Source organism: Contarinia nasturtii, unplaced genomic scaffold, assembly GCF_009176525.2.
Source record: "Contarinia nasturtii isolate CC-2019 unplaced genomic scaffold, AAFC_CNas_1.1 Cnas_scaffold_533, whole genome shotgun sequence".
In the NCBI taxonomy this organism is placed as follows: Eukaryota; Metazoa; Arthropoda; class Insecta; order Diptera; family Cecidomyiidae; genus Contarinia; species Contarinia nasturtii.
This window is the reverse complement of record NW_022197885.1, coordinates 3,130,697-3,143,095: the sequence shown is the minus strand read 5'-3', so window position 1 is coordinate 3,143,095 and position 12,399 is coordinate 3,130,697. Positions and strand designations below refer to the sequence as shown.

General features: G+C 32.9%; 3 protein-coding genes across 3 annotated transcripts in view; 2 read left to right on the top strand and 1 right to left on the bottom strand.

Moving 5' to 3' along the window:
- The window catches only part of LOC116339713, a 23,281-nt gene extending 22,605 nt beyond the window's left edge, over nucleotides 1-676 (top strand). Inside the window, exons 3-5 of the mRNA XM_031765744.1 lie at nucleotides 6-139; nucleotides 213-464; nucleotides 536-676. Coding sequence (XP_031621604.1) covers nucleotides 6-139; nucleotides 213-464; nucleotides 536-556 — 407 coding nt within the window. The 3' untranslated portion in view covers nucleotides 557-676. The remainder of the gene's footprint in view (nucleotides 1-5; nucleotides 140-212; nucleotides 465-535) is intronic.
- A 2,907-nt stretch (nucleotides 677-3,583) lies between these two features.
- Nucleotides 3,584-4,914, top strand: LOC116339711 (probable multidrug resistance-associated protein lethal(2)03659; the record flags this gene model as incomplete). The annotated part of the gene is made up of 4 exons (XM_031765742.1): nucleotides 3,584-3,668; nucleotides 3,748-4,147; nucleotides 4,215-4,442; nucleotides 4,513-4,914. Coding segments are annotated over 4 exons (1,005 nt in total), but the record flags the coding sequence as incomplete, so codon positions are not given.
- Nucleotides 4,915-5,147: 233 nt separating this feature from the next.
- Nucleotides 5,148-7,382, bottom strand: LOC116339664 (gastrula zinc finger protein XlCGF46.1-like). The gene is made up of 8 exons (XM_031765681.1): nucleotides 6,503-7,382; nucleotides 6,122-6,426; nucleotides 5,983-6,052; nucleotides 5,870-5,909; nucleotides 5,721-5,782; nucleotides 5,530-5,629; nucleotides 5,346-5,451; nucleotides 5,148-5,283 (listed from the first exon to the last, which is right to left on the bottom strand). The coding sequence occupies exons 1-8, from the start codon at nucleotides 7,345-7,347 to the stop codon at nucleotides 5,222-5,224; spliced, it is 1,590 nt and encodes a 529-aa protein (XP_031621541.1). The 5' UTR covers nucleotides 7,348-7,382; the 3' UTR covers nucleotides 5,148-5,221.
- Between the last annotated feature and the right edge of the window lie 5,017 nt (nucleotides 7,383-12,399).

Sequence of the window (12,399 nt, the reverse complement as noted above, 5' to 3'; positions counted from 1 at the left end):
GAAAGTGTTAGATGTATCGGACGTACCAAAAGGCCGCGAGGAGTTGATAACGCAATACAAAAATATAAGTTTACGAGTAATTGACGACACGATAGAATGTTTTATGGAAATTAATGATTTGGCTGTCCGTAACAATCTTGTAAGTTATTTTATAAAGAAAATTAGAACAATTTACTTACTTCATGTTCATGGTCCAATGTTCATCATTTCAGATGATTGACCGATTGAAAATGTTGGGAGCTACTAGTTTTGTTTTGAACGCAACATACGTGGAAAAAAAACAAAAAGATTTTGCGAATAAAATAGGTCAAGAAAACTATGAATTTCTCCGTGAAGATTATAACGAATGCCTGGAGCTACTTGAAACGGATCTATCCAAAAAACTGACACCAGATATTGTTTCCCGTATTATGAGTTTTCATCGTATGATATATGGAAACCGAACAGAAATTGAAACTGCATTGGTAAGAGTTTATTCGACCAAAAAGCCTTTATCGTGTAGGTAACTCAAACGTAACCTTTTTTTAATTACCAGAAATATCTGTATGGCCCTTAACTCATCAACGGCTGCAACGAAAACTTCTGTAAATGTTAAAAAAATTCAAATATGTTATAATGAAAAGAGTTGAAAAGAAAATAATAATAAATTGAAGTGGTACAGTAATAAAAAATGAAATTGCGCTTTCATTGTATGTTTCACAATTTCAAATTCAAAAGTAAAATTGAATATAAAAAAATAGATACAATTGTAAAGTGATCTGCAAAAGTGATGGTAATTTTTACTGACACGATTTCGGATATTTTTACTAAAATCGTATAGTAAAAATAACGGAAATACGCTTTCCGTTAAAATTACTATACATTATATTTAAGTTATTTTCGCCCAAAATTTTCAGTTATTTTTTCTAATTAATTTCAATTATATTTACTATTAACATTTAGTAAAAATAACAGAAAATGTATGGTAAATTTAACTGTTTCAAGTATTTTGGTTGAATTTACTGAAAATTTTCGGCAAAAATGACCGAAGTTTGGTTTTCGGTTAAATTTACTACATATTTTCTGCCATTTTTACTGAAAAATCGTAGCAAATTCAACCAAAAATGTTCACTCAAATTCACTATGAATTTTTAGTAGAAATAACTAAAAATGAAAGGTAAATTTACTCAAAAATATTATAGACATTTTATTTATTTATTTATTTATTCACCGTCTGATCACAGACTGAATTTATCACAAAATTTGTACAATATTGTTCACAATGATACACCACCCGATCGTATACCCAGCTACCAGCCTTTTCGACTTCGGAGTAGCAGATATCGATTGTGTTCACTGTTTTAATTTCTATATAACACATAAAAGTTAAAAGTTAAATTTTTCACCGATCAATTATCACATTTCCCAATTTGACAATATTGTTTCTAAAGATGTGTCTTGATGCCGATTCTAAAAATGTTACTCTTATCAAGTTAAAGTTTCTACAAGCTACGTAAAACGGCTGATTATGTGAATAATCCGACGAAAATGCCCTAACTCTAATCAGTTTTGTACTTCTTAAATTTCTTTGGTTTTCGTCATATTGCAGTCTTGTATATACAATTTTATTTCTAAGTGAACTCGACACTATTTTACCCAAAAAGAGATCATAAATTAAAAATACAGAGGCATTTATACGCCGTCTCCAAAGCGGTTAAATATTTAAAACATCACATCTAAATTGATACGGTGGTAGCACAAAATTTTCATCTCTTTGGTCTCATTTTTATATATAGACATATATATAGACATTTTTTTCAGTAAAAATAACCAAAAAAAGCGTGACACTTGCGGATTTTTATAAAAATACAACCATCATCAACTCAAAAATAATCTAACACGAAAAAAATACATGGTAAGCATGTATGAATTTCTCTCGTACATTGTGTGTTACTATCTATCAATCTTCAAAATGCCTATCTTCCATTTGAAACCATACTACTACTACTATAACACGTGTCCCACTCAAATTGGCACAACTTACAGCGTTTATTACACTGCAATAACAAATACCAAAATATCAAACAATGCACATGGCACGTTTATCAGTACCTCAAGACTACTAACAAACGCAATTCGACGAAATACGTCCATTCGCAATGTCGTACAAATTGGATTTACGAAAAAGTGTTTCAAATGATTTTGGACAGCTAAGTTCAAAACTAATTCTGCATGTGTCTAAAGATGAACCAATCTGTCTTCGAACCATGTATCGTGTTCTATGGACTTAGTATGAAGATGAGGATTCTAGAGAATGCAAAAAGTACGATCGTATTCCCAATTTAAATGCTCAAACCCTTCAAAATTGTCATCAAGTACCGAAAACCGGGTTGGCCAAGCAAAAATTCATTTTTGTTGATTTTTATGGTTACAGCACATCCAAATTTGAACCAAAACAATAGATTTAGACACGATCATTAGGAATCAGCAAAAAAAGTTACGAAAAAATTCCAAAGAGTGTCAAAAGTTGGGTGTTTACTTCACCTCATAGCATGTTGCACTGAAAAATTCATCATTTTGGACGGTGAAACATTCATCGCTACATCGAACCATGAATCAAATGCAAGTGGTTTCTTTTGCATTGATTATATTAGGGTACTACTATATAAGGCTAGAGACGTTGACAAACCGAACTTTGATAAAGGGGTGTTTGTATGGTAGGATCTTCTTTGGATGGTGTTTTGGAGCCATTATTCGAAAATTTGGTGCTGAAACGTAAGGTTAAACCTCCATTACTTGCTCTATTATCAACCAAATATTGTTGAAATCGATAGAATTCGTTGAGAACTATCTGATTAAAGACAAAATTATGCTTTGCAAGCAGAAAAAACAACAATATTGGCTCACTTTTTGAAAAATGGAATTTCCATGAAAAAAAGGCCATCTTTTTAACTTCAGAAAAAAACACCAAATTAATTATTTCTAGTCTGTTTTTGGATGTATGTTATAGGCGAAGGTCCAAAATACTTGAAACGTACAACAATTGGTTGGATGGATTGAGAGAAAGTTGATAGAAATCGACAAATCAGTTGTCCAGAACATAATTTTGATGGTTCGACGCATACTGAGAAAAATCTAAGACAATGGTCCGTTCAGTGTAAAGTGAATGTGCTATTCGATAGCCTATGAATAAAGGTTTATACCAATAAAAACGAATTTAATATTGTGTGTTTGTTGTTCAAATGGCGGACGTCTAAATTTGTGCCAATTTGAGTGGGACACGTGTTACTATTACTATTACTATTAAATTTTCCACAGGACCTTCAGATCTTTCGATCAACGAACATACATCCCATTATTGCTATTTAAATGGTCAGCACTATCGATGTGAATCATCCATCTAGAATGAACGTAAAGTTCGATAAAGAAGCATGCCATATAAGAACATATGACGACTTGTTTCGGCCATTATTGCCATATGTAATAACAACGTGAATAATCCGTTGTGGTCAATTATTATTGCCGTTTACATTTCGTCTATATAAATATGGCAATGGTGTGAATAATTGATTCATTAATATACATATTTGGTAATAATTTTCGCATAGGAGTAACTGGAGATCTAGTAGGCTTAGCACTAACACAAGCACTTAACTTATCGTCCTCATTGCAATATGGAGTTAGACAAAGAAAGTATTTCAATGCATTGAATCTCAGGAGGTGCGCTAATTTTCTCATTCTTGTTTTTTTTTTTTTATTACAAAATAGGTGCTGATGTTGTAGATCAACTAACATCTGTAGAGCGTATATTGGAATACAGTCAATTAGAGCCAGAGATACAGCCAGAAGTACCACAGAAAGTATCTTCCGACTGGCCATCAAATGGGAAAATTGAATTCAAACAAGTTTTTTATCGGTATTCCGCTGACGATGAACCAGTTTTGCGTGGATTATCATTCTCTGTGAAACCCAAAGAGAAAATCAGTGTCGTTGGCAGAACGGGAGCTGGGAAGTCATCATTGATCAGTTCAATTTTCCGGTTGGCTATCGTCGACGGCGACATACTGTTGGACGATGTCAATACATCTTCGGTTGATTTGAAAGTCTTGCGATCGAGAATATCGATTATACTTCAAGAACCGATTCTTTTCTCGGGCACTTTACGAAGGTAAGCCTCCCTTCGTAAATAACGTTAGTTTTCAGGAGTTAAAAAACATCGCATATTTTTTTGTCAGGAATTTGGATCCATTCGAAGAATTTTCGGACGACGATATCTGGAATGCGCTTGAAAATGTTGAGCTAAAGGAATTCATATCGAAGCACAACGGGCTGCAAATGCCTGTTCTAGCTCATGGGCAGAATTTCAGCACTGGTCAACGACAAATCTTATGTTTAGCGCGTGCAACTTTAAGAAAAAATCGCATCATAATTCTGGACGAAGCAACTGCCAATGTTGATCTGCGGTAAGACCTTCTTCACATTTTGATCTGCTCATTCTGAATTAATTTTGACTCCGTTCTTTTTCGTACATAGAACTGATGAAATGATTCAAAAGACAATACGTGAGAAATTTGTCGACTCAACAGTTATAACAGAGGCTCATCGACTTAATACTGTCATCGATTCAGATCGGGTTATAGTTATGGATGCTGGCGTTGCGATTGAATTCGATGCACCGTACTTACTGATGCAAAACAAAAACGGAGTTTTCCGGAAAATGGTCAAAGCATTGGGTCAACAAGAGTATGATCACTTACATTCCAGGGCTAAAGAGAAATATGAGAACTTCAAGAATAAGAAAACTTCTGATGGGAATCTTCATTAATAGAATAGACTGGGAGTGTTTAAATTTGATAGATATAGTGTCACTGTTATTTATTTACCAATATATTGAGTTTTTAAAAAAACGGTTGTGTATATTCAGAATCAAGATGGTTCGATAAGCGGTAATAGATTTTTTTGCTCTTGCTGCTACCATATGGTTTAAACGTATATGTATATTGTATATATTGATTTTGTGTGAATCTATCACAGAATATTAACACCATTGTAAATTGAAGAATATGTAAAAACTCTAATTATTGTAATAATTGAAAGATGTTTTTTTTACAAAATTCAACAAAAAGTCAATTTTGTCTTATTTTTTTATTTTTTTTTAATAGGTCAAGTTTTCCATTGTCAAGACATAAAATTTATGATGACTGTCAAAAGTGAAATTAAGGCTACTAAGAAAATATTCGAGTTAAACTGTATCCTGATGAATTTTGTCCTCCGGATAATTAAGGTGATTTCGATAGTCAATAGCTGCAAAAAAATAGAAAATAGCCTTTGTCCAAATACAATGATACAAAGTATTTTATACTTACAATGAACGCGCATCATATGCTTGTTTAAATTTCCTTTTGCAGTTGATCTGTATTCGCAAATTGGGCATGGATATGGTTTGTCATCTGTGTGCGCTCGTTCATGAGTCTGAAAATTGTGTTGAAGTTGTAAAAGTCACCGCCAAAAAGGTTCTCTTGATGTTAAATAATAAAATGTTGATTTCACCCGTAAAGTGATATTGTGACGGAAGCTCTTTCCGCAGAATCGACAAGTATAAGGACAAGTATTGGTGTGGCTCCGCATATGGACATTTAGTGTGTAAGGTCTATTTATTAATTAATTTATACTATTATTCAGTATTTCAATTTATACGATAATTTAATATGTACTTATTTATACTAATTAATTTTACACACCGTCGGAATTTTCGGCCACAAACTTCACATACAAAATTTTTGACGTCATCAATCGGTTCATGCTACAATAAATTTTGTTTGATTATGTATTTATTATACATGTTATGCATGATGGTATGGTTCAATGATTAATACATTTTATTACTCACATGCTTGGCGTGGTTATTCAATTGATGCTTCGTTTTAAACCTAAACGATTGATTTAATCATAAAAGAAAAAGTCAGTATTTCAAAAATGACCTTAATGCTTAAAACTGCTTACCTTTTGCCGCACATGCATTTGAAGGCTCTTACAGTTGTGTGTGCGCTATTGAGATGCTCCTTGAGATTACCTTAAATAAATAAATTAAACAATTTAGAGAAAAAAAAACTCAATTAAATGGCAAATTTGGATGAATTACCTTTGGCTTTAAATTTCCATCCACACTGATGGCACACATAATCGAATTTTTTTGTATGTAATAGCATGTGATTCCTGACGCCTCCTTTTGTTGTGAATTCCTTTTTACAAATATCGCATATATACTTTTCGTCCAACTCCGGTTTCTTTTTCTTAAAATGATTCAGTGTTATATGGGCATAAAAAATGCTTCGACTTGCAAAAACTTGACCACATAATTCGCATGTAAATTCAAGGTTTGTGTGCATTTTTTGATGTTTCGTCAATTCGATTCTATTCCAAAAATAGTCAGGACAATGTGCGCATCTAAAACAATAATATATTTATTCGGGTGTTAATAATGCGTTGAAATCATTTATGAGAGCATTCTAGCTCTTCTTACCGATATTTCAAATGTATGAAATGTTTACTAGCTATATGTTTATTGAGTGCATTATCACGTCGATGTTTTGAGTTGCAATTGCAGTAAAAACATGGTACATCAAAGGACATAAGTTCTTCCGAATGAATTGCACGAATATGTACATAAAAATTAGTCTGCCCTATGAAGTTTCGATCACATTTTTCACATTTGTATTGAATGTCATTCCATGATATTGTTTTCATGTCTGGAAGTAGTTCCTCTAGTTTCTTAATACCAATATCGCTTACAATCCCGCTATTAAGACAATCTTCCGGTGAAATATTAGCAAGAAATCGATCTTGTTGCCTTTTTCTATTTTTTGTCTTCTTTTTGGCATTTTCTTTCTTATCGCCTTTATTTGGTTCAACGCTTTCAGTATCTGAGTACTTTATCGGTTCACCAAAGACATCATCATCAAATATATTAAAATCATCAGCTTGAATACTGTTTGTTTCAGCACTGTTATCGTTATCGAAGGGTATTTTTATCCTTTCCAATGATATTGAGAATTCTTTAAGCTTTGGCATCGTCGTTTCGTTTTTTACCTCTTGCAAATATGGAGTAACTTCTATGGTGCTTATTTCGACTGGTTCAAATATGAGTTTATTGAGTTGTTTCTCGGCAGCCCAAATAGATTCGATAAAATTCCAACAACTTTCCAGCTTCTCAACGCATGAATTGCATACTTTTTTAGGCATTTTTTCTTCATTTTGCGATGGTTTCCAGCTACAACAGAAGACAAGTTTTGACTGCAATTCAGATAATTCTGTAAATAAATCCGTTCTATCCATCCATTTTGCACATAAACGACAAAACGAAAACATTTTGCTTAAACTTATAATTTATTTCGACGACAATTTGATTATTAACTTTGTTTATAAGAATTACAGTTTTTGACGTTTACATTGACAACTGGTTGACAATTGTATTGTGTTACCATTGCTAAAAGTCAAACAATGGGAAATTTTTGTTTTTAAAACAATTTCAAATATTTGAAATGTAACAAAGGTCTAACTTTTTCGGTTTTTACCGGACAAAATGTAGAAAATCAAGCATTTGTTATTTTTGTTCAATTTATATTTGGTGAAGAAGTAGATGGATTAGACGAGGAATAAAGTGGGAATAGGTGGATTAAACCCATCAGTCATTTTTGCATCAAGTTAATGCAAATCAAATTACCAAAATGTATCATTCGCAAATGTTTCATTTTCACAGTATAAAAACTTAAACTTTTCTTTATTACTTCTATCTATTCGCTAATATTCTTGTGAAGAAATCTAATGATGATTAAAACTAATGTATCTAATTAAAAAAATGTCAGTTTTGTCAAACAAAGTCCACGAACTATTCTCAACTCAAACAAAAAGATCAACATTCAAAAACCAACTATTAGTCCTAAGCGATGAACACTTTTCTAACTTGTCATTAGTGTCGAAACATAATACTGTTTTCGTAAACGGTTTAATGTGATATTTTACATATTTTTTAACTCATTGTACTCAGTGCAATATAAATATCAATTATTTAATTACTTATTTATTTATATATTTGTCAAATTCTCTCCAAATTCAATTTAGAAATGATATTTAATTATTAATTTTTGAAAAGATGCGGAATACAACGGTGATCAGATGTGCCACACATTATTGATTCAAACCTTTTTCTCACCATACATGTATAAAAAACTATCTACACACTCAAACATGATTCAGCCAGTTTTTGGCGTTGAATAAATATTAAATAAATTAAACGAGTTGCCAAGAAAAATGACATCGTTTAAGAAGAATAGATATAAACCCATCGAATTTTACAATGTCTTTATTAGGAATTAAACCTAATTATTTAAGGGTCCACTTTATGGCTCATTTGTCCAAATTAAGTCCAATTAAGGAACTAATGTGCAAACACTAATTAAGCATGTTCAATGTTCACATGCAATAGTTCAATTTGGATTTGTATAAATACTACCGACATCTTGCAAAGACATCATTTAATAACGAATATTGAACGGTGAAGTGTCACATTTATTTACGGTATAATTTCATCATGAATAACTCATTGATATTGACGGCAAAGGAGAGTGAAAAGCTCAACAACGAGGTAAGTCACAAAGTAGAAGATTTAATTAATTTTTTTTACATTTTTTAGTTTTCCGCACACATAGTGTAAGGTGAAAAGTATTGTAATCGGTCAAAATTTTGATAACTTCAGAAACATGTTTTCAATCTATTATTGAGGTCAGAGAACACGAATTTGGCGTTTTTAAACATGGTTTTTCTTAATCTGTACGTCGTAAGTTGTACGTTGTACGTCGTACGCAAAATTTGTTAGCAAGATTGCGCTCATCGTAGAAACTTAATTCAAAATCTGACTGTACAGGATGATTGATTCATGCCTGATACCTATGAAAAAAAGTACAATTTTCGTCCAGAAGTCATTAGACTTGTAGACTTAAAAACTCAAAAATATGTATTGGGGGGTTTTTGGCACGAGAAAACTGAATGCGAGGTTAGTTTTGAGATACAATCAATTTTTGATACAGTTTCCTTGAAAAAATCACAAAAAAGTGAATTTTTGTATGGGAGTCATCCCTGTATGCTACCTTAATGACGTGCACAGACTATTTTTTACACAAAAAAATAACATACTAGTTTGATGAGATTTCAAGCAAAATTAGGGGTACATACAAAATTTTCAATGTCTGGCTCAAAAACGAATATTTTGTAGGAAGGAAACCCTCCGAATGTTATTTTTTTGTGAAAAAAATAACCTGTACAAAGTTTCCCGCCATTAAGGTAGCATACAGACATGGCTCCCATACAAATAAAATGTCTTACATCCGTAAGATGAACTTTTCCGCATTGTGATCCACAACATGCATTTATTACGTATCTTTAACTTAAATTTTAACTTACGCAAAAACTGAATCTGACATTAGTTTTGCGATACAAATAATTTTTGATAGACTTTTCAATGCCTGTGTGATATAGTAATGACGTGAAACTTTGCACGGGGCAATTTTTTCACAAAAAGCTAACATTTTGAAAGTTTGAAGAAATTTCAATACAATTGAGTGGTACCTTCCATACAAAATTTTCGTTTTTGAGCAAAAAATCCAATATTTTGTTCGAGAGGTACCCCTATTATGCATTCAAATCTCTTTAAACCCTCGGAATGTTATTTTCGTGTGGAAAAATGACCTGTGCAAAGGTTCAGCTCATTACGATAACATAGAGGCATGGCTTCCATACAAAAATCCAAATTTTTAGAAATTTTTGTATGAAAAGTGTGTTGAAATTTATTTGTATCGTAAAAATAACATCATATTCGGTTTTCTCGTACCCAAAAACCGCCTATTACATATTTTTGAGTGTTTAAGAATACATTAAATATCACTTTTGGAAGAAAAATTGAATTTTTCCCATGGATGTCCATGCGCCATGGGCATCACCATAGACATGACACTTCACTCTATCAACTAAAGTCACTCAGAATCTAATGGTTTCTATTCCTCGGCTCCCCCAATCATCCTGTGAAGTCAGATTTTGAATTACTTTTCTACTTTTATACATTCGGACATCGAAATAACGCTAGATTCGTGTTCCCTGGCCCCGAAAACACCCAGAAAACACGTTTTTAATGGGTGCCAATTTTTCAACCGATTCCAATACTTTACCTTACACACTGGGTGACCACGGTATTTATTAAGATGAATCCTAATAAATATTATGATAAAACATAGTGAGTATTAGGTTGTAATCCCAATAAATTTATTATGACTTCATCTTGATAACGTTATTAGGATCCGATCCTGAAAACGATATAAAACATAATAATTATCATCGTAATAAAAATTTATTACGATATCGCAAAATGCAAAACTATACCGCAATATACGACGAACGCTTTATTCCTAACAAATGTAATACACAACGTACACATGAAACGTCATTGCACTGCTGTTAGAATTTACACAAGTGTGTATTACTGCGGATTAATATGGATTACTCGAGAGTCGAGCGCTATCCATATAAATACATTGTGACGTCACACATCTTACACAGAAACGACATCTTTGTAAAACAGACTAACTACAATGTAAAAGTATAGCGAGAGGGGAAGGGAGTAAATAAAAAGGGGAAACAGATACGTTTGATTAACATTGTAGTTAGTCGGTTATTAATAGATGGCGTTTATATAGTGTGCCCTTATTGCGCTTGACTCTCGGGATTACTACTCACAACTCTGCCCCTAGCGACTTTATGATTCAATTCCGAACGAAATGTTCAAAATTTAAATAGAACAATTGATTTTAGTATTTTGCATTTTTTTGCATAAACAAATCAATAGGTCTATTGTCCGGAATTGTATCATAAAATCGCTGTCAGTATGCGTTGTTCACAAATAGCACCTATGAATAGGAGCTGTGAAAATAGCACTGCTATAGCTGTAGCCCAATCTATTCACTGAAGATATGTAATAAATGCAAAAATTAACACCCTCAAAAAACATGTTTTCTGGGTGTTTTCGGAGTCAGGAAACACGTATAAGTCGTTTTATCGATGTCCGAATGTATGTGCGTGGTACCCTGTACCCTGTAACCTCATACAGGCATTGATACCATACAAAATTTCCCATTTTTAGTAACTTTTGTAAGAATTATCAGATTCACTGTTCTCGAGAATTCAAATTTACAGTAAAAAATATGTAATAAATGAATGTTGTGGATGACAGTGCGGAGAAGTTCATCTTACGGATGTAAGACATTTTATTTTTCTTACTTTCAAGAAATGTTTACAAATGTTTTTCGTTTTTTTTATCGACGCATTTTTGAAGCCAGTTCATTGATAATCCTAGCGGGGGAACAATATGAAACAACGAAATGAAGAAAAGACAAAAGAACATAAGAAAGATAATGTAATTAAAGTATAAAATTGCATCGAATAATACTTCCAAGAAATTTTTACACATTTTTGACAGCCAATTCCCGATTTTTGGTGGACCAATTCCTCATTCTTGGGGGGCAATTTCCTCATCTTTGACAGCCAAATTTTCCAATTTTTGACAACCAAAAGCTCCATTTTTGACAGCCGATTCCCCATTTGTCGCACCATTTTTGGGGGGTCAACTCCCCATTTTTGTCAGCCAATTTCCCATTTTTGACACATGCCAATGTAAGATTCAGTTTTTACGTGAGTTTAAATTTAACTTAAAGATATGTAATAAATGCATGTTGTGGATCACAGTGCGGAAAAGTTCATCTTTTATTTATAGACATTTTATTTTGAATACATGTTTTCAATATTTCCCAAACATTTTAATTAAAATGGTTTCTTTTTCTATTTTTCAGAAAAGTAAATTTTACTCGACTAAATTCAATCCACCGAAGAAAGAGTCAAGAGATAAAAAGCTTTCGGATGGTGTAAAACGATATCTGGCCAAAAAAGAGGAAGAACAGCGCGCCGAGAATGAACGAAAGAGACAAAAATATGAACGGGTTATGGCCTTCCGTTCGGATGCTGATAAAAAGGAAAATGTTGATCAGTTGAACCGAAAACGGACTCCAAACGATGATGGCAAAAAACGGCGACCGCATAAAAATCTCTACGATCCAAAAGCTGAACATGAAGCTGCAGGACGTAAAACGAAAATGAGTCACCGGCCACCACCACCCACCATGGATTACAATGCTCTCTTGAAATTGGCCGAAGTTAAACAACATGAAACAGTTCAGATCGTGGCACCGAAACGCAAAAAGTTCGACAGACCCATGACAGAGATAGAAAAACAAGAGATGGGAGAAAGAATGCAAAAGCGAAATGGTTTGGCCACTAAATCACTGGCAACTGATGAGGGGCATATCACTGATGAACAAC